This window comes from Entelurus aequoreus, linkage group LG02 (assembly GCF_033978785.1).
Source record: "Entelurus aequoreus isolate RoL-2023_Sb linkage group LG02, RoL_Eaeq_v1.1, whole genome shotgun sequence".
Taxonomy (NCBI): domain Eukaryota; kingdom Metazoa; phylum Chordata; class Actinopteri; order Syngnathiformes; family Syngnathidae; genus Entelurus; species Entelurus aequoreus.
In genome coordinates, this window is record NC_084732.1 from 50570918 (window position 1) to 50598852 (window position 27935).

General features: G+C 41.7%; 2 protein-coding genes across 2 annotated transcripts; one reads left to right on the top strand and one right to left on the bottom strand.

The window, feature by feature from the left end:
- The first annotated feature begins 537 nt into the window (after positions 1-537).
- Positions 538-3747, top strand: lyve1a (lymphatic vessel endothelial hyaluronic receptor 1a). The gene is made up of 6 exons (XM_062028659.1): positions 538-682; positions 748-925; positions 1005-1144; positions 2201-2383; positions 2472-2544; positions 2925-3747. The coding sequence occupies exons 1-6, from the start codon at positions 601-603 to the stop codon at positions 3043-3045; spliced, it is 777 nt and encodes a 258-aa protein (XP_061884643.1). The 5' UTR covers positions 538-600; the 3' UTR covers positions 3046-3747.
- On the bottom strand, positions 2134-27935 carry ampd3a (adenosine monophosphate deaminase 3a). The gene is made up of 14 exons (XM_062028651.1): positions 27715-27935; positions 24075-24261; positions 23813-23978; positions 23524-23743; positions 18035-18164; positions 17757-17951; positions 15821-15952; positions 15579-15742; positions 15373-15499; positions 11684-11847; positions 11495-11615; positions 11224-11397; positions 4020-4130; positions 2134-3948 (listed from the first exon to the last, which is right to left on the bottom strand). The coding sequence occupies exons 1-14, from the start codon at positions 27933-27935 to the stop codon at positions 3775-3777; spliced, it is 2286 nt and encodes a 761-aa protein (XP_061884635.1). The 3' UTR covers positions 2134-3774.

The window sequence follows — 27935 nt, forward strand, 5'->3', positions numbered from 1 at the left end:
CCTACCGCCCGAATGCAGCTGAGATAGGCCCCAGTGACCCCAAAAGGGACAAGCGGTAGAAAATGGATGGATGGATGTATTTTAATTTCTAAAAATGTTCTTTTTTCCTACCCAATATCTGTGACTTTGCCGGGATGCAAATAACAAATAACATTTTTCTTTTCCACGTTCACATGCACTCCAAATTATTTTAAAAGTTAAAAAATAAAGTTGTTAATGCCTTTTTTTGATTCTCTCTCTGATTACATCTTTGGGCTATGGGTAAATAAATGCAGTTGTTATTGCCATTGGACAAATATGATGGATACATAATTAATCCACATGTTCGATTTTTGAACTCAGCTTTTGCCTCCTGTTGAACTTTTGTGTCCTGTTCACATCTTTTGTCTCTGTGTCTCATGGGCCTTGCTCTTGGAGAGCCTGATGGCTCTTGATTTGACCTTTGACTTCCTTCTTCCCTTTCCTTTTCCTTGCTCTCTGCCAATGGGTAGAGCACACACAGCCCAGTACGAGGAGTCTATATAACCCCGTCTTTAGGCTCCCACACACACGGAGCACTCAACACTTGTCCACATTTGTCTGTTTTGTCCATCAGCAGCCATGAAGACTATTTGGTTTAGTATTGCTTTAGCGATGTCAATCTCTGCCGTCTCCACTGAAGTCAAGGAAATCAAACTCAGAGGTAACTGTTTGAGAACTTTATATACACTTATATCATTAAATGAACTTATTTTATACTGTTTGCAGTCTTCCCAGCAAAGAGCATTGCCGGCGTGTTCCAGGTGACTAATCTGAATGAGCTGGACCAGCCTGAGTACGCCTTCAATATCACCGAAGCTCGCGATCTCTGCACAACTCTCGGAGTCAACATCGCCTCCAAAGACCAAGTCATGGAAGCCCTGGAGGGAGGTTTGGAAACATGCAGGTAAGACAAAACACATGCATAGGACCGTTTACAGTTCTACAGAAAACAGACCATTCATTCAATGTTCCTTATGCCTAAGGTTTGGATGGATTGATGAGCATTTTGTAGTCATTCCCCGCGTCAAAGCACTTTCAAACTGTGGACAAAACCAGACCGGCTTGGTCCAATGGCGAGCTGCGCTTACCAAAAAGTTTGATGTATTTTGTTTTAACGAAACAGGTATGATATTTGCATGACAATTCACCAATGTGAATTTAAACTGGATTTTAAAATATCATGTTTTTTTTTATTGACATATAAAAAATAATTGTGTTGGATTGAATTTACAGTGCGCATGTTGGGTAATTCTGCTATTGCTGTAAATCCAAAAATTGTTTTCATAAAATAATAATAATCATCATCATTATTTAAATTAATTCCCTTTGATTATAATGACTACATGCATAATGAAACAAATGCATCAGTCAATACTATTATTATTGTTAATGATTATGATGGTCATCATTTAAAACTGGTAATTATGTAATCAAATGTAAATATTATTAAAGTGACCATTGTCATCATCTTAATAACAATAATAATGTAATTATTAACATTATTATCATTATCATTATTATTGAACTATAGTCCCATTGACTTTAATGAAAACATTAAATAATACATGTAGTGCATCAATCAATATTATTACCATTATTGATATTAATAATGATGATGTTGATAATAAATATCATCATTATAATAATAATAATAACTATTATTATTATTATCATCATTATTATTATTAAAAAAAAGTATAAAGTCCCACTAATGAATACAATAAATAATAAATGAAAAGTATCAAACAATATTATTAGTAAAAATAATAAATATACAATCATTATTGTTATTATTGATAATAACAGTAATTGTAATGTTGGTAATAATGTAATTTTTGTCATCATCATTATTATTAAATTAGAGTATAAAGTTCCATTGACTTTAATGAATCAAATGCATCAATAATGCAAATGTTTTTGATAATCAGTCCCATGCAATTGTATTTATTTCAGCAGACTATTTTTTGTGTAACGTAACACAAATTAATTATCCTGTCAATACAAGTGCTCAGCATTATAAAACATGTTTTTTATTAATTTGGTAAAAAATCAATCATATATAACCAGTAACAGCTACAGGTTATTGACAACCCAAAAAACAAGAGATTGCAAAATAGTGTAATGTATACCAGTCATATTGTATATTATCTTTATTATTATTATTTTTTTACCTGCACAGATAAGGAGGCTGAGCCAGAGAAAGAAATGATGACTTTGATTTCTGAGTCCCTTCAGAATCCCACTCTTGCTCCCTTGCTCAATATTGTCAACCTATCTTTGTCTTCGGACCTCTCGTTGTTGGACAGCTTGGATGGGGCAGAGCTGGCTCGTGTAGTCGGGGATGAACAAAGCTCCGGGAGAGGTATGCCACTCTTTTCTCCATGATATCAACAACGTTGTTTTCACTTTGTATTCATCAAATTCTGACATGTGATATTTGACTGTTGCAGGAAAAGTAGTGCTCATCACCTCAATGTGTGCTGTCCTCCTGCTCGCAATTGCCGTCTTTGCATACTTCAAAATGTAAGTTTTATTTGACAGGAATTGGATGGCAACAAAACATGAACAGAAATACAATTGGACAGACATTATGCACTGCAAAATGGGACTTCTAAGCAAAAATTATACTTTGTACTGTATACGAAATAAAGGTCAAAAATACTTATTTTTGTTAATCCAGTTCCTAATATATCACAGGTTTTAGTACTTAATTTGCCTCATGTAAAAAAAAACGAAAAAAAACTTCTCCAATCACCATGACACCAGCAAATATGGTTAATAACTTTGAGACAGTGTCAATCAAAACTGAAATTTGTCAAGCATTCCAATACAAATCCTGTATTTGATTGTATATGTGGTCATAATGTTGTATAATACGATGTCATTGTTGTGATTGTGAACAGAAAGAGGAGCTTTCGGAGAGGTGAGCCAAACCAAGAGGGGGACTACGTAGAGACCCAAGAGTGGACGAGTGTGAAGATCGCAGAGAAAGACGACAGGACAACACGGAAGATGAATGGCTAAACTAAAATAATGGCGTCTCGACTGATGAGTTGGTTGTTTTTACCAAGTGTGATATCATGTGATTTTGCACCACCATATTTTTTTAATTGCACTTGTCTATTGAATGCATGTGAACTGATTGTAATTGTTTAAATCAGGGCTCTCCAACAGCTGTACCTTTCCACCTGATTTTGAGTAACCCAGTAAAGGGTCAAATACAATTTTAATTGCTATTCAATTTAGACAGATTAGCAAAAAAAATAGCATTAAAAGAATGATTGCACTGTATGGGTGGAAACATAAATCATAAATAAAGTACTATTTAAATGTTGCCAGTCGCATAAATACTACAGCTATTTGTTTTTGTCAAAGTAGCTCTACAAAAGACGGAGCCCCTTGGCTTCGATACTTCAAGTACTGTACTTGCAATAAGTGACGGTTTAAGGACAAACAAGACATTGTGTATTTGTGCAATCACATTTGTCTAAAATGAATGTGTGCAAAGCTTGCTCAGCAGATTCCTTTGTGTGCCTTGTGTGAACAGTAAAGGACATATCTGTTTCACTGACACGTACACACTCTGTGTGCACACGTTTGACCTGGTCAGCACACCTCCTGGCTGGGGAGGCTTGTCTCATACTTTGCAAAGTTTTCTTCTTGCCAGCTTGAGATCATATGACAGCATATTTCTTTGATTGCATTGCAGATAATGGCGCTTAATAAACAATGTATATGAGTTATTGGACGTATTCACACCGCAGAGTTCATTGCTTCAGACTTGACAGCGTCCACAAGAAAGCTGAGTTCATTGCACAGAGTCTCGTGTCTGTAGGCAATGCGGATCTGGGCCACGTTGGTGCGGCGGATGTCGTTACCCTCGGGTCCGTCTTTAAGATAGTTAACTCCTATGAAGTGTTTTTTTTCCTGCCCATGAAAAAGTAATGATGTAATGATCCAAGTGATGAATGAAAAAGAAACAAAATGATAGTGCGTACCTGGTCAGACAGTCCACTTTGCAGCACACTGTTTCTGGCGATTTCACACACGTCACATGTGCTGAGCTTCCACAGCTGAGCAGCTATAGCGTACTCCTCCATCAGCGGCTCCTATATGAGGAAAAACAGTTCATCAGCCTTCACCTTTTCATATGGAAAATTATTCATGCAAACCTCGAGCAAGGTGTACATAACAAAAGTGGAAAAGGCTGTGTTTTTCTGTGATCAGCAGCGTGCTCTCGTGGTCGGACTTGAGCCATTAGATATACGACATAAATAAGAGGCCTAACTCAAAAACACAAATCATATTGCGTGATGGGATATATCCGGGATGAAATAAAATGACCTGATTAGGAATAATCTCCACACTTAACAATGGAGGTAAATAAGAATTAGGTGAGGTGACTTTATTGGTACCCAAAGGTAAACTTGTTTTGCAGCCAGCAAGGCTTTTATCAGGACATCTGATAAACATACTGGGAAAGTCATGCAGAGTAAAGAGCTACTACAAGTAAAAGTAATAAAAACATTTGGTAAGATTATAAATTGCAAATTTACTCAAAGTTCAGGATATAAATGATATAATATAAAAACACTATCAGGCCAGAATAAAATACTATAAAAAAAAAAATAATTACATAAATACAAATATTGGCAAAATAGAACTATTAGTTCCATTATTGCCATTTGAATGTTCTGAACTCCTGTTTCTATGTCAGTGTTGTATTGGGCAGAATGATGCTGCTGCATGACGATGCTGCCTACTTGTTAAAAAGTTAAAGTTAAAGTATCACTGATAGTCACACACACTAGGTGTGGTGAAATTACCCTCGGCATTTGACCCATCCCCTTGTTCCACCCCCTGGGAGGTGAGAGGAGCAGTGAGCAGCAGCGGTGGCCACACTCGGAAATCATTTTGGTGATTTAACCCCCAATTCCAGGGCAGCCCGGTGGGGTTAGTGTGTCTGCCTCACAATACGAAGGTCCTGAGTAGGGATGTCCGATAATATCGGACCGCCGATATTATCGGCCGATAAATGCTTTAAAAAAGTAATATCGGAAATTATCGGTATCGGTTTCAAGATTATCGGTATCAGTTTACAAAAGTAAAATTTGTGACTTTCTAAAATGCCGCTGTGTACACGGACGCAGGAAGATGTACAGATCGCCAATTAATCCTTGAAGGCGCTGCCTTTGCGTACTGGCCCAGTCACATACTATCTACGGCTTGACACACGCACTAGCGAATGCAAGCATACTTGATCAACAGCCATACAGGTCACACTGAGGGTGGGCGTATAAACAACTTTAACACTGTTACAAATATGCACCACACTGTGAACCCACACCAAACAAGAATGACAAACACATTTCGGGAGAACATCCGCACCGTAACACAACATAAACAGAACAGAACAAATACCCAGAACCCCTTGCAAATGCTTGTTTTCGTTCAGAAAAATCTACCTCTCACACGTGATGACAAGGAGAAAAAGAATTAGCCCACTCTTTGAGCTTCATCTGTTGCACAAATAGACTAATAGTCTGGACTGAGTGAAGCTGTTTTATTTATGTTTTGTGCCTTTTTTCCCCATTACATGCACTTTAAAGGCCTACTGAAACCCACTACTACCGAGCACGCAGTCTGATAGTTTATATATCAATGATGAAATCTTAACATTGCAACACATGCCAATACGGCCGGGTTAACTTATAAAGTGCAATTTTGAATTTCCCGGGAAATATCCGGCTGAAAACGTCTCGGTATGATGACGTTTGCGCGTGACGTCACGGGTTGAAGCAGACATTTTGGAATAGCACGGTGGCCAGCTTAAGTCGTCTGTTTTCACCATATAATTCCACAGTATTCTGGACATCTGTGTTGGTGAATCTTTTGCAATTTGTTTAATGAACAATGGAGACAGCAAAGAAGAAAGCTGTAGGTGGGATCGGTGTATTAGCGGCTGGCTACAGCAACACAACCAGGAGGACTTTGAGTTGGATAGCAGACGCGCTATCCGACGCTAGCCGCCGACCGCACCGATGATCGGGTGAAGTCCTTCGTTGCGCCGTCGATCGCTGGAATGCAGGTGAGCACGGGTGGTGATGAGCAGATGAGGGCTGGCGTAAGTGGAGAGCTAATGTTTTTAGCATAGCTCTGTCGAGGTCCCGTAGCTAAGTTAGCTTCAATGGCGTCGTTAGCAACAGCATTGCTAGGCTTCGCCAGGCTGGACAGCATTAACCGTGTGGTTACAGGTCCAGGGTTTGGTTCGGTGTCTCCTGATAGTAGAAGTAATAATAGTATTGTTGATCTTCTGTCTATCCTTCCAGTCAGGGGCATGTTTCTTCTGTTTCTATCCGCAGTTAAGCACGATGCTATCACGTTGTATTGTCGTGGAGATAAAAGTCACTGTGAATGTCCATTTCGCGTTCTCGACTCTCATTTTCAAGAGGATATAGTATCCAAGGTGGTTTAAAATACAAATCCGTGATCCACAATAGAAAAAGGAGAAAGTGTGGAATCCAATGAACCCTTGTACCTAAGTTACGGTCAGAGCGAAAAAAGATACACCCTAGCGTCCTGCACTGCACTCTAATCCTTCACTCGCTCAAATTAATGGGGTAATCGTCGCTTTCTCGGTCCGAATCGCTCTCGCTGCTGGTGGGAATGATTGTAAACAATGTGCAGATGTGAGGAGCTCTTCAACCTGTGACGTCACAGGCAAGGCTTTTTTATCAGCGACCAAAAGTTGCAAACTTTATCGTCGATGTTCTCTACTAAATCCTTTCAGCAAAAATATGGCAATATCGCGAAATGATCAAGTATGACACATAGAATGGATCTGCTATCACCGTTTAAATAAGAACATTTCATTTCAGTAGGCCTTTAAAGGATGGCTGTGTTTTCTACTAGTCTAGACTGAAGCAGTTTTATTAATGTTCATGCACTTTAAAGGATGGCTGTGTTATCTACTATTCTAGACTGAAGCAGTTTTTTATTTTTGTGCCTTTCTTGTTTGTATATGCACATTTTTGTTACTCATACAAATACATTAAGAACAGGGCAGATTGAGCCCAGTTTATAGTATTCTTTGGACTGAAGCTGTGTGCCTTCATTGTTTTTGTAGATGTTGTTTTGAGGCATGTTTTAAAAAAAATAATGCACTTGTGAAAGTCAAAATATAGTATTTCCCATAGTTGTAGTGGGTATCAAGAATATTTCAGGGAGAGCATGTCCCACATTCTATGCTGCTGTTTTGAGGCATGTTAAAAATATAATGCACTTTTTGACTTCAATAATAAATATGGCAGTGCCATGTTGGCACTTTTTTCCATAACTTGAGTTGATTTATTTTGGAAAACCTTGTTACATTGTTTAATGCATCCAGCGGGGCATCACAACAAAATTAGGCATAATAATGTGTTAATTCCACGACTCGACATACCTTTGTTTTTCCAATTATGGGAAGGAAGGAAGTGAGTGTGGGAGCTGAGAAGAAGTGGACGATATTCATTGAAATAAAGAAAGAAATCATCAAAAACATGATAGAGACTGTCGCCAACTTGGCGTACCGAAGCAGAATGAGTCTAACGCCAGCCAAGAACATTAAGGTAAATAATAAATGATAAATGGGTTATACTTGTATAGCGCTTTTCTACCTTCAAGGTACTCAAAGCGCTTTGACAGTATTTCCACATTCACCCATTCACACACTGATGGAGGGAGCTGCCATGCAAGGCGCTACCAGCACCCATCAGGAGCAAGGGTGAAGTGTCTTGCCCAAGGACACAACGGACGTGACTAGGATGGTAGAAGGTGGGGATTGAACCCCAGTAACCAGCAACCCTCCGATTGCTGGCACGGCCACTCTACCAACTTCGCCACGCCGTCCCCGTAATTTGAAGGTCATTTCTAAACAGCAGACATGTATCCATGAAAATAAAAAAAAGCTGCTGATGGTGTGTTTGACGGAGAAGACACTGAAAGGAACATACTGTGGAAATACGCTCTCTAAAGTAAATTTTTCACATTATTATTACATCACTTCATAAAACTACTGCAGTTGTTTGCAATACATTCTATAATATTGTTTTTCGTAGTATTCATGTCATGATCTGTTGCCCGGATCATGTTTTGTTTAGTTTAGTTTTTCCTAAGTTGTTGATTTAGTTCTGTTTCAGCATCCTGGTTTGTTTCTTTATTGTCACCTGCCTCTGATTAGTGGTCGGGACGCTCACCTGCTCCCGGTCACTAATCAGAGAGCTATTTATTCCTGCCTCACGCCATACTCTGCCTGGCAGTTTTGTTTGCGACACACAACAAGTTATGGAGGTATAACAAAGACAGCGTTTTCCTGTAGGCTACTGTGTGCCGGGTTGTAGGCTCTATCTTTTGTTAAATTTATGAATGAACACAAGCGCCTGTGAAAATATTTCATGTTTCAATGAGTACACGCAGCACGGTGGTGTAGTGGTTAGTACTTGGGGTCTTTTGGTGTGTAGTTTGCATGTTTTAATCCCTGTGTGTGCGGGTTCTCTCCGGGTACGCTGCCTTCCCTCCGACCTCCAAAGACATGCACTTGGGGATAGGTTGATTGGCAACACTAAATTGGTCCTAGTGTGTGAATGTGAATGTTGTCTATCTATCTGTGTTGGCCCTGCCATGAGGTGGCGACTTGTCCAGGGTGTACCCAGAGCCTTTTATAGAGAGAGTATGGACAACTCGGTTTCGTGGTTGGTCCCAAACATGCCGCCCTGTAATCTTGTGAGGGGCTATTGACCAAACATTTAAGAGACTGTCTGGCCATACTCTCTCCAATTAGTCAAAAATCCCTCATGTGACTACAGGGCGTCGTGTTTCGGACCAACTCTGAAACCGAGTAGTCTATACTCTTTCTATACATGGTTTTGGGTGTACCCTGGCTCCAGCCCTCCCGTGACTCCGAAAGAGACAAGCAGTAGAAAATGGATGGATGGATGGAATGCTCCCACCTGCAGTTACAGACCACAAACTTCCACGCTTCACCAACCGTCCTAGCGATCCAGCGATCCACAGGCCAATATTAATCCGCTTTAAAAAACATGATATTATATAATCCAAAACGTTGCCGTCACTCTATCGTGCTGCGTTTCCATAGCATCAAAACACACCTTACTTAAATGCACTCCGAAACCCTGGCGGTCTGGCACTGGCTGGTCTACATGGGCTCGTCGTCCTGTGGTTGTCAGTCACGGTTTTTCAGTCGTTTTGATTTGATCAGGTAGTGCTGGTTGTCTGTGGTTTTGCAGCCATTGTTTTTGCTGTTGTTTGTTTGTGGTGCAGGCGTCCGTGGCTGCTGGGTCCGGTGCGAGGGGGTGGCTGCCGTTGTGGTTTGTGGCAACGCGTGCACGTGGTGGACTTGCCGGCTTTGTTTTTCTTTATTGTCGTGTTGGTTGGCTTTTTAGGTATCGGCCCGAGCCTTCCCTCGCACTCTGCCTCGTATTTCGCGCCCGATGTCGTGCCGTTGTCTTTGCAGTTTGCAATATTCTTGCAAACAAGGTACAGTTACTAACCGATAATGTAGTAAACGCACTAAAAAACAACTTAACATAGTGCACCATTTACTCTTCTTTAGTTTAACCATTTGTTTAAACAAACAAGCTTGCTTCCCTTTGTCAGATGACAATGCTGATCTTTTTTTTTTTGGTACAATGTACTTTAGCTCGATGTGATTACTTACAGATGTCCAACGTTCTCCAGGAAGCAAAATAAATTCTGATTCAGCTCGTAGTTGCATCTTTATGCTCTTGTTTGTTTTGTACAGGTGGTTTATTCTTGCAGGACTTGGTCTTCACAGGTGTTCAATGTCCTGCATGCTGTGGCTGTCCATTTAGCAAAGACATATGTTTAACATAGCTGTGGTACTTTTGTTGACAACATTGAATCAGTCAATTTTGCCAGCGTCGCATTCTTGTTGTCAACGGAGCTAACAATCATGCTAGCATGTAGCTATCGACGCAACAGCACCAGCTGACTGGAAGCAGCCGTCACTGCTCGCTGAGGAAGATGACTGCTGCTTGCTTTCACCTCAGAGACTCCAAGACACAAAAATGTCTCCAATATTCCCGGGAAAAGTCAAAAGATTTGTTGCTAGTAGACAAAAGAAAGTCGTCAAGAGGATTGACAACATTGTCAGCTCTATCCTCAAGTACATGTTTCGCTTTAAAATGAAATTTTAAACTTGATTTGCGCCGATTACAAAAACGTTTGTCGCTGCACTACCAACAAGTTACCTTATTTCTATCGATACTGTCTGTGAATGCTTCTCCTTGCATTCACAGACTGTGTAACAAATGCGCACGTCTTCCTTTAACCCGAAAGGGATTAATCTTTTCGCGTTATCAAATTCATATTTGCTAACGCAATAATACATTTTTATTAATCACATATGTTAACACGCTAAGGTTGACAGTCCTAGTATGTATATATATATGTATGTATGTATATGTATATATATATATATATATATATATATATATATATATATATATATATATATATATATATATATATATATATATATATACATATATCACCGTCTCAGGCTGCTACAGCCGGGCTACGTGTCTGAGGCCCCTGGGTCCCACCGCCCGCCCATCTAATGTTCATTGTCATTTCTGTGGTATTAATGTTTACTTCACTAATTGCTTCTTTGCTATCATTTAAATACAGGCTCGGTGGCCTTGTGGTTAGAGTGTCCGCCCTGAGACTGGAATGTCGTAAGTTCAAACCCCTGGCTGAGTCATACAAAAGACTATACAAATGTGACCCATTGCCTCCCTGTTTGGTTGGAATTGGGGGTTAAATCACCAGGGAGTAAACATGGGGGATGGGTCAAATGCGGAGGTGTGTGTGACGATCGTTGGGACTTTAACTTCAACCCGCAATTTCCCCCTACACCTTCCTTTTTTTTCTTCTTTCTATTACCTCCTACTTTGGTCCGGCTGCGCCAAACATTAAATAAGTCTATTTAATAAAGTCCAATACAAATAAGGCAACAAGAGAAGTATCCACACTTCTCTTTTGTAAAGCAAATCTGTACAGCAGATATGGGCATCTACATCAAAAATATGATTTGCCTGAGTGGCTGCACAGGACAAAAAATGCACCCCCGCCTAACATACTAATTGATTAGTGATCTGAATTTTATGGCAAAGATATTACCTTGGTGTAGTGGAACTGCATGGGGTCATCTGTAGATAAGGACACACAGAGGCCCTTGTGCAAGAACTCTCGCAAAGGGTTCTTGGAGTATTCCAGGAACAGGCTGTTGTTGCTCAGTGGAGACATTGCAATGGGTACTTGGGCCAAGTAGTACAGATACTGAAGCACGGGGCTCTAAGTTGGCCATAATGACAAGTGTTAGCCTAAACAACAATTGTGTTTGTTACATGTTGAGTAGTGTTTAGCATGCGTCTCCAAAAGTACATAATACCTTCTTCAAGTTGAGTCCATGTGAGATGTTGTCTGCGGTGAGGAAGGCCGACACCAAATGTGTGATTGATCCAGCTTCTCCACAGTGTGGGCGGAACTGGAAGGTGCTCAGGCCATGCTCTCTATGGACAAACACAAGCTAATATGAATATGAAGAAATTCACAACATGTGAAAAGAATGAGCTCTTACTTTCTGAGATTGTTGAGCACCATGATGTTTGCATACATGTGGAAGAGATAGTAGCTGTACGGAGGGTTGTCATCTCCAGTCCACTCTTCAGGTTTGGGGCTCCTGAATGAGAACATGTGATCACTGTGTTTGGACTCATCATCTACACTGTCAAAGCCTGACACCTGTAGGGGATGGAGGAGAAGAAGCAGCAGTATACAATCAGAATATCAATATTTATAGCTAACTTCTTGTCTTGTTGTGAAATATATGCCAAAATTCGGATTGATCACTGAAGGAATCTTCTCAATTCATCATTACAATAATCAACTGATCATCTTTCAAACCAGGCTGGATTATTTTGACTTTCTAATAACAGGATGCTCCACACACATGCACCTAAAGACTTCTTTCGCTGTTCCAAAATGCTGCTACCTGAGCACTGACTAGAACCAGGATAAGAGAATCATTAGAATTCACACATTTCTACCAGTCTTTTTCATATATTCATTGATTATCTTTCAGACGAGTGGTTCTCAATATTTTTCCATTATTAAAATACTGTTGAAAACCTAATAATATTTATTATATTGAGCTGTATGTTGAAAGCTAGTTGTTGACAAGCACATGCTCCAAATAAATATCTTACAAAACCCAAAACCAGTGAAGTTGGCATGTTGTGTAAATCGTAAATAAAAACAGAATACAATGATTTGCAAATCCTTTTCAACTTATATTCAATTGAATAGACTGCAAAGACAAGATATTTAATGTTCGAACTGAGAAACTTTTTTTTTTTTTTACAAATAATCATTAACTTAGAATTTAATGGCAGCAACACATTGCAAAAAAGTTGGCACAGGGGCATTTTTACCACTGTGTTACATGGCCTTTCCTTTTAACAACACTCAGTAAATGTTTGGGAACTGAGGAGACCAATTTTTGAAGCTTTTCAGGTGGAATTATTTCCCATTCTTGCTAGATGTACAGCTTAAGTTGTTCAACAGTCCGGGGTCTCCATTGTGGTATTTTAGGCTTCATAATGCGCCACACATTTTCAATGGGAGACAGGTTTGGACTACAGGCAGGCCAGTCTAGTACCCGCACTCTTTTACTAAGAAGCCACGCTGTTGTAACACGTGAAGAATGTGACTTGGCATTGTCTTGCTGAAATAAGCAGGGGCGTCCATGAAAAAGACGTTGCTTGGATGGCAACATAAGTTGCTCCAAAAGCTGTATGTACCTTTCAGCATTAATGGCGCCTTCACAGATGTGTAAGTTACCCATGCCTCAGGCACTAATACACCCCCTTACCATCACAGATGCTGGCTTTTGAACTTTGCGCCTATAACAGTCAGGAGGGATCTTTTCCTCTTTGGTCCGTAGGACACGACATCCACAGTTTCCGAAAATAATTTGAAATGTGGACTCATCAGACCACAGAACACTTTTTACTTTGCATTAGTCCATCTTAGATGAGTTTGGGCCCAGCAAAGCTGGCGGCATTTCTGGGTGTTGTTGATAAATGGCTTTGGCTCTGCATAGTAGAGTTTTACCTTGCACTTACAGATGTAGCAACCAACTGTAGTTACTGACAGTGGTTTTCTGAAATGTTCCTGAGCCCATGTGGTGATATCCTTTAAACACTGATGTCGGTTTTTGATGCAGTACAGCCTTAGCCTTAGTTTGCTGCTTTGTTCTGCTGTCATTTTTAACTTAATGTTGCTTGCAAGCATGCCTCTCTATAGGTGCGAAAAGGTGTATAGGTGTGCACGTTCTCCGCTGGTGTTATGTTTGATTTTTGTTCTGCACAGAGCGCGCCACAAATAATGTACCAGCGGTATGTCCATTTATAGCGAGGGAGGAGGACTGAAATACACGGTGTAGTGGAGCCTTTGCGATTAAATAACCATGACATTTTTAATCACAGTTAATCGTAAAATGCTAATCAATGCATCCATACCAACAACCAGAGGTGGGTAGTAACGCATTACATTTACTCCGTTACATCTACTTGAGTAACTTTTGGGATAAATTGTACTTCTAAGAGTAGTTTTAATGCAACATACTTTTACTTTTACTTGAGTATATTTATAGAGAAGAAACGCTACTTTTACTCCGCTCTATTTATCTACATTCAGCTCGCTACTGATTTTTATCGATCTGTTAATGCACGCTTTGTTTGTTTTGGTTTGTCAGACAGACCTTCAAAGTAGGATCTACGCATGCCTGCGTTTCACCAATCACATGCAGTCACTAGTGACGTTTAACTCTGTTTCACTAATCAAACAGAGCCAGGTGGTCACATGATTAACAAGCTTAAGCTTACATGAACTCAACAATCGCGGTAAGTAACGTTAGTAGATATTTTGGCTGTCACCGTAGGCTGATGTTAGCTTCCCTGCTATGAATCACTGTCAAATGTACATCGTGTGGGGACATTTATTAACGCACTGCAGCCTCATAGACACACACACACACACACACACACGCACACACACGCACAGTCGCACACACACACACACACACACACGCACGCACAGTTGCACACACACACACACACACACACAGTCGCACACACACACACGCATGCATAGAAACACCAATCAGTGTGTTCCCAGGTGCAGCCCACACCTATCAGTTTATAGTTTGCGTAAAGGCTAACTTTTTATTTTCCTTTGTAATCTTTGCCTACTGAGCCTATGGTGCTGTTAAGTTATTGTGGCTCAATTTGCCTTAATTTTTTTATCTTAATGTATTATTATTTAATATATGTTATTGTTTGCTCTTGAACGCATCATAATTATCCCCTCAATTCCCCCCAAAATGGATTAACTGGCTGGAATATAAAGACAATATAACATACATCCATAAACGCGGATGCATAAGAAAAAGTGCAATATATTTATCTGTATAGTAACCTATTTATTTATTTATATATGCACCTTATTGCTTTTTTATCCTGCACTACCATGAGCTAATGCAACAAAATTTCGTTCTTATCTGTACTGTAAAGTTCAAATTTGAATGACAATAAAAAGGAAGTTTAAGTCTAAGTTTTAGTTACTTAAGAGATATTCCTGGCTCTGAATTTGCTCATTGCTATTTTTATGTTTTTGTGCATTATTTGTTGCCGTCATCATTAAACGAACAGGTTACTCATCAGTTACTCAGGACTTGAGTAGTTTTTTCACAACATACTTTTTACTTTTACTCAAGTAAATATTTGGGTGACTACTCCTTACTTTTACTTGAGTAATAAATCTCTAAAGTAACAGTACTCTTACTTGAGTACAATTTCTGGCTACTCTACCCACCTCTGCCAACAACTAGCAATACAAAAGTGGTGGTAAAAACAACTAGTAAGTACAAAGTGTTATGGTGAGAGAACTGATTTGAATCATCTCTGATGTTTTAACTAACATACGACAAAAAAAACGCAACTATTGCATGTTTTTTGTTTCTTTACAACACTGATTTTTTACATTTTTGCCCATTAAGTTGAAATTTAATTGTCTCCTCTGCCCAGATTTTGAAGTGGTACGGTGGCTTCATCATCCTCCATGGTCTGTTGGTTTTAATGCCTGCTTTCAATGTTAAGACAATTTACGGCTTAAAAAAACAAATAACATAACACCATTTACGTAACACCCTCTTTCTCTCTTTGATGAATTGTAATTGGTATCAATTAAAAAATGTCAAAAACGTACATATTTGAGGAACACATGGAGCTCTTTGTTATCCTGTGGGTGAAGAGTTGCCTTGAAGAGAGGAAGGAATATGTTCTCTAACATCTTGGCAAAATTGGGCACCAACTTCTTTGACTTAAATATGTCACTGAAACACAAAATACAAAATCAATGCCCATCAAGGAAATGGGAATTTAGATAAAGTGTAAAACAATAGGCTGACTCACTATATTCTTGGCACTTGAATGATCCATCTCATGTTGGGAGAGTGCACTTTGTGAAGGATAAACCACTTAGCCAGACTTTGCCACTCCTCTGGCGAGCGTCCATAAATAGACAGGCGTGGTTCCGCATGCTGGTATTTACTCTCCTCCAAGTCGTGGGATACTTCCTGTAAAGTTAAAGGTGGAAATGCAACATGGGCAAAAAACACTTCTGGCTTGATATACGTGCAGATTTTTTTTTTTACCTTAATAATGTGTGCAAAATACTCGCCGTTGAGGAGGTTGTCGATTTTTAGGAAGATTTCTCTGAGTTCACTGGCTCCAACTGGGTTGTACTTGGAATTGAATTTATCAAAACGGTGGAATGTTTGCCTCCCCTGTTAGAATTGAAACACACATGCACAATTACACACACACACACACTCACGCACACACACACAGACACACAGTCAAGAATTACTTTAAATTAGCTGTGACTATATCACAATGACATGAATAGACATGTTTTACTTTATTTTGTTAAATTATTTAGAAAAATTGAAGTGTTGTCTAAATATAATAAATAGAAACAGGTAATGTATTAAGCACCATTTTAGCATAGTTAATTAGGTTGTGAGTAAGAAACATTTTTGGCCAAAAAAAAACTTTTTTTTGACCTGGATTATCATTGTGTGAATGCTGAAAAGTTTCACACCACCTTTTTAACTATGTATTATTCATATTCTGGCCTAATTTTGGTCTGGCTTCTTCTCCTACAGTACATTTCTTAACCGTTTCATATCGATAATAGATCAAAATGTTCATCTTATTCAGGAAAGGTGTGCTATCCATCAACATTTTCCCAAAAATGCAATTTTTTCTGGCAAATGCAAATTTTCTGTGAATTTTTTCCCTATTTAAAATTAATGGACATTTTTTCTTCAAGGGAATTCTACTCACCCTTTCCCAAAGGAAGACATTTGCTAATTGAATTTGCCTCTTTGAACAAATTTTGAAGAATAAAAATAAGAAGCCGAATGTAGTGTTTTTAAATCAGGAACCTTACGAGGCAGCTCAAGGTCCTTCTGTTACTAAGGACAGGACAGCTTAATCCATCCATCCATCCATCCTATCCCAGCTGCATTCGGGCGGAAGGCGGGGTACACCCTGGACAAGTCGCCCCCTCATCACAGGGCCAACACAGATAGACAGACAACATTCACACTCACATTCACACACTAGGGCCAATTTAGTGTTGCCAATCAACCTATCCCCAAGTGCATGTCTTTGGAGGTGGGAGGAAGCCGGAGTACCCGAAGGGAACCCACACAGTCACGGGGAGAACATGCAAACTCCACACAGAAAGACCCCGAGGCTGTGGCTCGAACCCAGGACCTTCGTATTGTGAGGCACACACACTAACCCCTGTGCCACAGTGCTGCCCCAGGACAGCTTAATGTATGCCCACATGAAACAGTCTTTGTAAATATAGTAAGATGGAGCTGTCTTCTTCTGATTACATACACACACACGCACGCACGCACGCACGCACGCACGCACACACACAGGTGCACAGACACACACGTACACATTGTCTGCCTGTACATGGTGACCATCTCAGTGGGGGTAAGCATTCAATTAATGCATGTATGAGCAAATTTAATCAGAACTTGTTCATTTATTAACCAATTCATTGTAAAAGTCAAAATATGTGGCATAAATAGAAAAAAATTGCTTTTAAAAAAGGGCTAAAATACATTCTTGCTTATTCCCACTTCAATATCTGTGCTTACGAGTAGTGAATGTACTTAATGACCTTTGCCCTCTACCTACTGCTTGCCTAACTGAAGTAGTATTTTATCTCATCAGTATTTCAATTTAGCTTTAGTTTATATTCTGCACGCACAATTTACAGCATTTCAGTTGAACATACAACTCATCACTACTGGTACTACAGCTTTTACAGCAATTAATCTCATTAGTATCAAGTTACTGGTACCTTTGTGAAAGGATTTACACGCGCCCAGAGTGTGATAAACCTTTAGAAAAATATTTAGAGGAGGGGAAAGGCGCTTTCCTGACTTTTTCTTGCCTTGTTTTAGTTCAGGTTTTGGACTCATGTTTGATTTTGGAACTATATTTTTTTTATTTTTCGAGCCAGTGTGAATATTAATCCATAAAGCAGTGGTATCGTTTCCTTACAGCATGTACATCCAGGGAGTCCACAGTAAGGTCGTAGGGGTCCATGTTGAGACTGTGGAACACCTGTTGGAGAGTGATCTTCTGACCAGCCTTTTCCATAACCACACGGTCTGAATCTGTGTTGCATGTTTTCTGTATGAAGGTCAACAAGTGCTTCTGAGACATGCATGCAGCTGCATGGATGTGTGTATCCACCTGGTTGGGAAGCAAAATGTCAGTGCACTGGTTGGGAAATAAAGCCAACGGGATGGCGAATGCATTGCCAGAAGCTTACCAACCTTTCTGACGTTGTAGAAATCTCTGTGAGGTACACCTTTTAGTTCTTTGAGCTCAGCCATCTCATTGAGCATCTCATGAAGGTGGAACTTAGAACTCAAGAAATTCAGTCGTCTGTGGCAGTACGTTTTTCTACAAATAAGAATGGTTTTGATAAAAAGAATGTTTTCTGTTTTTTTTTAGTTAAAACATAAGTCACGTGTGAGCTGGAACCTATCCTACGTGACTTCAGACGACAGGCGAGGTACACCCTGGACTGGTCACAAGTCCATCACAGGACACATAACGTGTAGACAAACAAGTTCTGAATTGGTCCGCAAAGTCCTCGCAAAGGGCGTCTGAGGTTGTTTTAAAAGCTTTATTAAAATGTGTACTTGTTAAAATAGAAAAAGTGGACAAGAGGAATGCAGGTTGCTTTTACGGTCTGTGATGAGATGTGAGTAATGTTGAATTCTGGCCTGTTTGACTGTGTTATTGTAGGTGTAGCTTCCTGGGGCAGGTCACGGGCGGCCTGCTTCTCGCTCATGGATAGAGGCGTGTACTTGTTGGAGTCGCAACGTGAATCCCGCTCGGAGGCCTGCTCCGCGAACGACCACCTCTGTCCAGGGAGCACCCTTGCTTGGAGTGAAACACGGAGGTCGCTGTCAGGAAGAGGACGGGTCTCAGAGGACTGTGTCTTCATTTGCAGAGGCGGGCTCACCGGTCTTCGATGTTTCCAGCCAGCTCGCCATCGCCGGGAGACAAGACTTGAGTGTGTCAAAGAGTGAGTACTTCCTCTGCATCTCGTCCGACATGCGTTGTGTGTCTTCCTGCAGGTCAGCGATCTTTTTCAGTAGTTGCTCTTTTGATCTTGCGTCGTCGTGCATGACTTGCAAGAGAGACATCTTTTTAACTAGCATTTCGTGTGAGATGGCGTTGTCTTTATCCATCGTTGCCGCTAACAGATTCACAAGTCCAATTGTTAAAAAGTAATCTTCCAGTTAAGAGTTAAACAATTAGCTTGTGCGTTAAGAGGGTAAACACTCTCATAAAAATAGATTAAAAACATTGAAAAAAAGTGGATAAGAATGAGCGCGTGCGGGAAAAGTGTCCATCTGGTCATGTAGGTCTCACTTCCGCCCAGAGACAAAGACAGGTATTATGACTTATACACTCCAGCATACGCATTTATTGATTGAACAGTTGTATAGATCTGCTTTTGAATAACGGGGGATTGTGAGAAGAGATTTGTTGATGTGTTAGGGCTCACGTGTGATGTGTTTTCAGTACGTGTTGCTCTTTTGTGTTGTATGCTTTTCTATGTGAGTAGATGTTTTATAAATAGTCCTTTTGTTCTTTTTGGTCTTCTTCATCGTATGGGCAGCTGTTTTCCGGCACCCGGACCTGAGGCCGAGGGTCTATGCCTTTTACCACCCCAGGCCCGGGGGGCCCTCCCGTTCATATGTCAGGACACACAGAAGTGAGCCAGGTCACCGAGCAGTCATCCAGGTCCGCCAGGCCACGCAAACCATTAGGAGCACGATAAATCGGGCAACGCAGGATCACGTGGTCGGCAGTCTGCTCCTCCGCGCCACACTCACACGTCGCGTTAGGTGCTAAGCCCCACTGGAACATGTTTGAGCGAAAGCGACCGACGCCAGTTCGGAGGCGGTTAAGCCTCACCCAGGCCACTCGTGGTAGTGAGAGGCCTGGTATTGAGCCGGTGTCAGGTATGAAGTCACGGAGTCTGGAGGAGATGGTATGCTCCAGGTCCGTGCTCCATTTGTGATTCGCCCAGTGAGCCGCCCTGATGTTGTTGTCACTGCATTGCTGCAGGAGCTTCAGGGCGGCTGGTACCAGTGGGTCTCTGGAGGGGAGGCGGGGCGTTGGCTCTGAGGAGAGTGTGAGCCTTTCATGGAGCAGGTGGTTCTCATCCATGTTTGCCCGGCCCGCCAGAGTTGCTACAGCACCTTGGCGACGAAGCTCAGCGGGTTGGATGCCTGCTAAGATGGGCAGTAGCTCCACAGGGGTGGGGCGCAGGCATCCAGTGATAACACGCAAGGCTTCGTTGATCGGGACATCAAGTTGTTTAGAGTGAGCACTGCGCGCCCAGACAGGTGCGCAGTACTCAGCAGTTGAGTAGACCAGGGCAAGTGCTGCTGTTCGCAGAGTTCTTGCCCCGGCACCCCAACCGGACCCGACCAACCGTCTCAGCAGTGAGACGCGGGTGTTGAGTTTCTTGCGTGTTGCCAAGAGGTGTTTACGGAAAGTGAGCGACCTGTCCAGGGTGACCCCAAGGTATTTAGGGTCAGGGCGAGGGTCTTCAGGTGTAGGACGAGGCCGGCATAGGGTAAGGGAAGCCCCATCCGGCTTCCGCACCTCGAGCCTGATCTCACGATCCGCTTCCCAATTGTATAGGTGGAAAGCTTGTGTCACCGTCTTGGATTCGCTGAGCTTCAATCTCCAGTTATGGAGGTAAGCCACTAAAGTCTCCATGTCCTGGCTTAGAGTTCCCTCCAAGGCCTGCCAGTCCCTGTCGGAGTGCAGCAGCGCGAGATCGTCTGCGTATGCGAACCTCCGTGAGACTGTGGCAGGCAGGTCGTATGTATAGATGTTATACAGGAGGGGAGCCAGGACAGATCCCTGGGGGACGCCATTTTTCAGGCGCCGCAACCTGCTTTTATCTCCGTTACTGGTGGTGAGAGTAAAGCTGCGGTTCCAGACAAGCTCCATGATCATTTTGACCATGTGCCTGTCTGGAAGCAGGCGGAGAAGTTTGCAGGTGAGGCCGCGGTGCCAGACTGTGTCATAGGCAGCAGTCAGGTCTATGAAGACGGCACCGGCCTTCTTTTTCGCCTCAAAGCAGTCCTCGATGTCCTAGGTAAGGAGGGCGACCTGATCCACCGTGGACTTCCCACGTCGAAAACCCGCCTGCTCCCGGGGGAGGTGGGGGTCTATGATGGGCTCGACACGGGCGTGAATCAGGCGCTCGAGGACTTTAAAGGGGACGCAGAGCAACGAGATTGGTCTGTAGCTCGTTACGTCATCCTTTGGCTTGTTCGGCTTGGGGGTAGCGACAACAGTGGCCCTTCTCCAAATCCTGGGGATCCGGAGTTGGCGCAGGCAAGAAGACAGGAAAACTCTCAGCCAGGACTTCATTGCAGGGGCAGCGTGGAGCACGAGTTCTGGGCAGATGTTGTCAGGCCCAGCAGACTTGCCTGGTTTGGTATACTGGAGGGCAGCTGTGAACTCCTCCGGTGAAAACTCACCGGAGATGTTACACTCGCTAGATGTTGTTGTCCTCCAGAGGTCTGCAGTTTCCTGGCGCACCGCCCGGGAAAAATCTCGATTTATCCCGGTATATGCCCCGTTTTTCACAACCTGTGCTGCAATAGCATTTGCGGTAACGGGGCATGTTCGGGGTGCGCGCTCAGACCTACCAGTCAAGTTGTTCAAAGTGCTCCACGCGATACGGCTAGTGTGCGAGAAGTCGATGGAGTGGACTGCCTCTTTCCAGCGCTGGTGCCTCTTCCTTCCAAGAGTGGAAAGAAGGGCAGTGGCTGAATTGTTAGCCTCCGGGCCATAGGGAGCCCGGAGGAAGGCGCTGTAGAGGGTCTCGCACTCGCCATCCCAGCATGGTTTGTAGTTCTTACGCCGGCCGCGTGGGATGGCTTTTTTGGCCGCAGATGTTAGTGCCCTACAGAAGTCCTGGTATGCCTCGTCCACGTTGGGTGTGTCTGGTGGTGGGAGACACCGTGTGGACTTGTTGGTATGGAGGCGATAGAGTTTCCAATTGGCCTTCCGGAAGTTCCATCGCTTCATCGGTCCGCTCGGAACTGTTGTCACGAGGTCGGGCACCGATATCAGCGACGGTCGGTGTTGCGACCTGGGGAACATTCCTAGAACACGTCTGTCGGGGAGCTGGGTGTCCACACCGACACTCACGAAAGCCAGGTCAGGGTTCGTGTCAGTGTTATGCCGAGCGGAGTGAAAGCTGGCTGGGCCCTTCGGGTTGTAGAGAAGGTTGAGCGAGTTGCGCTCTGCCCAGTCAGAAAGAGTTTCCCCGCTCGGTGAGGTGGTACTGTATCCCCACCGTGTATGCCGGCAGTTGAAATCACCAGCATATACACACGGTGGTTCAAGCACTGGCAGTGACACTGGCGTGAGTTGTGAGGGTGGTGGTTTGTAGACGTTGACAATTTTGATGTCGCCAACGTCCACTCGCAGCCACTCGATCTCGGAGTTGTCCGGTGATCGATCGGCGAGGGTCCAGCTCAGATCGTTGTGGACAAACGTGGCAAGGCCATGCTTCTTGCTCAGGATTGACCCAGCTAGCGTGAAGTTGGTGATCGCTAGCTTGTCCGCTGTTGGGCGGTGGGTTTCCTGAAGGAGGATGACCATGGCTTGGGTGGTGTGGGCCATGTGCTCGATGACGGATGTTTTGGCATCTGTGAGCCCTTCAACGTTCAGTTGCAGTATTCTTGGTTGGAGACCGGCAGCAGTGTTGCTACCAGATCTCCGCCCAGACTGCCCCTGGACGCCAGAACGGGAGGGTACCCGAGTTGCGTGGTTGCGTCTTTTGTTTTCTCCCATCTGTATCAAAGGTGTCAAATTAAGGACTACAGATTTAAATTAGCTGTTAGCAAAATCTGGTGCACACATTGAGTCCGTGTGAATAATGTATCGTACACACTACAATATAAAGTAATACAAAAAAGAAAATTCTGGGCCCTCATACACAAGACTCTTGAATGGCCCCCCCAAATTCAATATAAAGTGCCCAGAATATGATTTTAAGTAATCATATTGCCTGCCATTATGCACTTAAATACAGTAAGAGTGTATTCACATAAAAATTAGTTTAAAGTAGATATTAGCCGATACACATAGTATTATCATCAGTGTGTAATACAAATCATAACAATACATCATTATTATTACATTATTTTTGGTGCATCTTCTTGGGGTTAAGTCTCCCCAGTCTTTAAAATCTTGTGACGCCTTTATTTCTAACTTTAATCGTGGGTCCTTGATTGCACCACAGTTATGTGAAATGAGATTAAAATATACGTACACATGACTTTCACCTATGCTGCCACAAATAAATGTATTATATTTTTGCTTTTCTTCTATCAACTGGACAGTTTGGTTTGTCTTAGAAGACGTTTCACCGCTCATTCAAGTAAGCCTCATCAGTTCATGCTCAAAGACTTTGATTGGTGTCTTGTCTTGCAGCTTGTGCCAAAACCTCAACTATTTTATACTTCAACACCAAGACAGGGTGACTGGGCAAGGATGGTTTCGGCCTATTGAGATGCAAAAGTGGAATTTCCATTTGTTAGCAGTGAAGTATGATTGCTATCTGCATCAAACATTCTATGATCATGCGTCACTATGGCTATTTAGTGTAGTTTTAAAGTTATAAGTATACATTTACTAGTGAATGAGAATTGTTTTTTTCCCCTCTCTTCTACAAATACAGCTTTGTTCTCAGGTTGTTTAGGAAACTTACGTGGGTCCATCTGCAATCATTGCCAGCACGTGGCTGAGATCTATTGCAAACGTCTCTAGGTCTGGATAAGGAAGATCAAGTGGACGATTTGCTCTGAGAGCATCAGCGCTGTCATACACATGTATTATTCCATCCTTCATCTGCAGTTCATAGGTCAGGTTCTCTGGGATGTTTTCCATACTGTAAGGATCCTCACCTTGTGTTGGACACGGGCACATATCTACAGAGCCATAACATGGTTAATACTTGGAGCAAAAGACACCATCAGGCACGTTGGACTGTTTTCGACCTGGTTGAACTTCATCCTCTTCACACCAACTCAGATTTTCTGCCCGGCGAAGGAACTGGGCTGTGGTTCTGCAGAATCTATGATATGCTAACCTAGAATATTTCTCACGGATGAGCAATGCCTTGAGTAGACTTTTGGCCGCCAGCTCATAGTCTTCCACTGGGATCTGAATGAAGTGTAAAAGCAACACATTAGTTAGGAAGCACAATTACCAGTATTATTATCATGATAAATTAACCCCTCCTCCTGTTACTGCACTCACTCCTGCGCAGTAATCACCACTGATTGTGACCCTTTGGTAGTCAGGGCAGTATTCTTGTAACGATGAGCACAGTGAGCTGCAGCTGGGTGACTGGAATGGGGAAAGAGCCCCTGGCCAATTCCAATCTGAATTGATTGGGACCTGCAAGGACATGGACTTGGAGCGAATAATCTTTAGGCTTTTCCTCCTGCAAAATAAGCACATTTGGTTAATTTGGATTCTTGTAAACATCCTAGTTTGAGTCTCAGGACATTCAATCGATTGCATATAGACTGTTCAGTTTGTCTTGGAAGACGTTATGCCTCTCATCCAAGGCGGCTTTATCAGTTCATGCCTATAGGCTTATATTGGTCAGATCTAGTCTTAGACTCAGATGGGCCGGATCTACATCAGACCCTTACAAACCAACCTAGATCTGACCCATCCAAGCCTTTGAGCATGAACTGATAAAGCCTACTTGGATGAAAAGCAAAACGTTTTCCAAGACAAACCACACAGTCCAGTTGCAATCGATTGAATGCCCTGAGAATGCAATGACCTGGATGAATGAGAACATTTGTAGACATCCTGACTGAATGTAAGGAATCTCTAAAGTCACCGTCCACATTTCAGAATTCTACAGAATTCTGATCCAAAGAGTGGGTCAGGGCACGACTTGATCATGTGCACACTCATGTATTTACCAAGGCATAAGATGACTGTCATGCGATCGATCCTTGCTAGTTCTTAATGATAACCGACACATTTCATAATACAAATAAATAGAAAGACTAAAAGTAATCCAAAAATCAAAACCTACGGCACAAATGCTCATCGATGAGTGCAACTACATTTGTGTACGATATAAAGATAAGTCATTCAATTCATGCGATTGCTCCTCTCACAAGAAATTGATGACTTCCACAACAATAATAGATAATCACAATGACTCAAACTGACTGGAAGTAATCCACAAAGTCTGGGAAATTGCAAAAGGTTGATTGCTCTATGAGTGTAGGCCAGCAAGGGCCATGGGGTGTGGAGGAATTGTTCCAAAGCCCAGCAAGGTACGAATGGGGTAGTATGAGTAACATGGATGTTCACCAGATGTCTGTTTAAGGAGGGCTAACTGTGCGACCCATCTGGGATTTTACTTGGCTTGCTGTGTCTTTCCTTGAATTTGAGAAAAGTCAAACTATCTACACTAGAAGTTAAATAAAGTAAGCTCTTTAAAAGAAGTAGGACTCAAGCTTCACCAAGCACATTGTCACTTGTCAAAGTTAAAGGAGCCATATGTAAGAATTGCATGTGAAGTGATCATTAAATGGCCCTGATATGTCAAAAGACAATAATAAATCATGTTCTTTTCGAATACCTCTATAACTGATAACAGTAGTTCAGCCAGGATATGCTCATTTCAAAATTAGATCTACAGACCCGAAATCTTGTTATTGTTTTTCGATGTCCCGCCCTCCATCATTTTAACCAATTAGAAAGTCTGAGTGTGTTACATCCAGGTTGCCAGTTACGCACCGCCATCTTAACCTAGCTACTACCACTGGTAAAGTTACTAAACATGTCAGACCTTAATAAATCTAAAACACTTTGTTACGATTCTCAACTTATTCATGACAAAGCCAAGAACTAAACAAGGATTTGTATCGGGGATGCCTTTGAAAGATGGAGATGATTGAAGGCAGAAAATATTTTTTTAACTGACGCCAAACTTGCTAATTTCCTCCTTGGTAGGTAAGTAAGGCATTTATGTTTTCTTATTACTTGTAATAAATGGAAATGGACATTAGCACGGCTGTCATGGCAATGTGAAACATATGGAAACAGCCAAATCACATGTTAAAAGAATTCCTCATTTGTGTATTGTGAACTACATGCAATCTAAAACGTTTGGAACAGTAGCCTATAGGCATACCTTGTTAAAATGTCTTCTCTTTAGTTTTGGGCATGCATTAGGCTGCTAAGCATGCTCTACTTATTTTCACCGGTACAACCATTGCTAGCGTTGGTTGTAGTTCGTTTTAGTCTTTGTTTTCCGATAGTACTGACAATAACTATATGATTGCCATTTGTTGTGATATTGTACGCAGGCATGATGTACTTCTTTCTGAAAATACCCAAATTTTTGTGTAAAATGTGTTGGTTAGAGATTTGTTATTGACCAAACGCTTGTCTATTCAGCTATTGTGATCCCAGCACCTCAACCCCGAGTAAGAGGCAGTGGAAGTTTGAATTTCCTTGGAGTAGCCCAGTCAATCGAGCTGGATTTGGCTGCGTATCTGGCAACCTCAGTCAGGGGGAGGGGGAGGGGACTACAGAATTCTGACCATGATTGCAGTACCATTTCTGGCCATATTCTTACATATGGCTCCTTTAATGTAAAAAGAAGTGTTTTCGGTTTTACAGTGAGTAGTGGTTAAACTCTTTTTTTAATTTGTGAGATGGTTCAGCTTGTCATATAGAGACATGTGTTAAAATGACTTTACATTTTTGTCTTTCAGTGCTTCATTGTTTTTACAATTGGTAATGGTTGACTTATTTTTACACATAAATGACAATTGTTGTACACCTTCATAATCAAAGGGGACCTAAGATGATTCAAATCTACATTTAACACACTTTCTTGTGGTCTAGATAATATGTATTAGATATGCTTTGGTGTAAATTTTGCTCCACAATCACATATATGATCTACTAAGTCAGTCTGCAAGCGTGTGGAAGCATATACCTGTATATATATATATATATATATATATATATATATATATATATATATATATATATATATATATATATATATATATATATATATATATATATATAGATACTGTATATATATCTTGAAGATGATCCTCAGCTTTTTTTTTAGCAGACACTGTCGGAAATTAATCGATTCTACCTTCTCTTTTCTTTCCTCAAATCTACCTTCTCTTTTCTTTCCTCAAACTAAGTAATAATGTTGCAATGGCGCTGTCTTTTTCATCTAAGTTTAACGGATAAACAAACTTTGCATTGGCTCATCATGTTGACACAACACTCCCGTGTAAAATGTTGTGGATGAATAAACGTTTGTATTAAGTAATATTTTTGTTGACTTCAGAGCAGGCGGGAGGGCATGAAATGAGAAGAAATAATTTGGGAGGCTGCAGGCAGAAGTCTCGACTCAGCAGAGGCTAGTCAACAACATATAAGAGGAAGCTGCTCATATAAGTACTTATACCTCACTGTGACATCACACTGTGCCTACTGTTAAAATAAGACTGCAAACACAGCGTTCAGAGGCATACAAAACTGCCTGGAAGTTCACGCCCAAATGCTTGAACCATAGGATTTCACGCTTTGGATTTGGACGCATCCCAGATTCCAACATTGTAACAATATTTACAAGTCTGAAAATAATAAAATCACAAGTCCCCTTTAAGGATCAGAGCAATATTATTTGTATGCTTTCATATGAACAGAGGTTAACATATTGTTATACTTGTATACTTGATTGTATGGACTGTGGGTGTCAAAATGTTACGCAAAACATTGCTGCTACAGTTATAAAAGTGTTCTGATTGATAATTATCTATGGGAAAATAGTTAATCAAAGTCCCACATTGAGTCCCACCTTGGAGTTTTCGAGTTTGTAAACCATGCCTACCTCTTGCTGCTCTCCTCAGACTGCTGCTCTGCCAGCTCCTTAAGCAGTTCATGCTCTTTGGCTTGTTGGAGGCCGATGGGGCAGTCCTCAGGAACCGTGAACAAGGACAAAGCCTCCTTATTGTCTTCTTCTTTTAGAGCTGATGCATACACCTTCTCTGCCAGGAGTTGGGTCTCCTCCTCAGACTCACTCAGAGTTACCTTGGGGAATTGGCGAGGCAT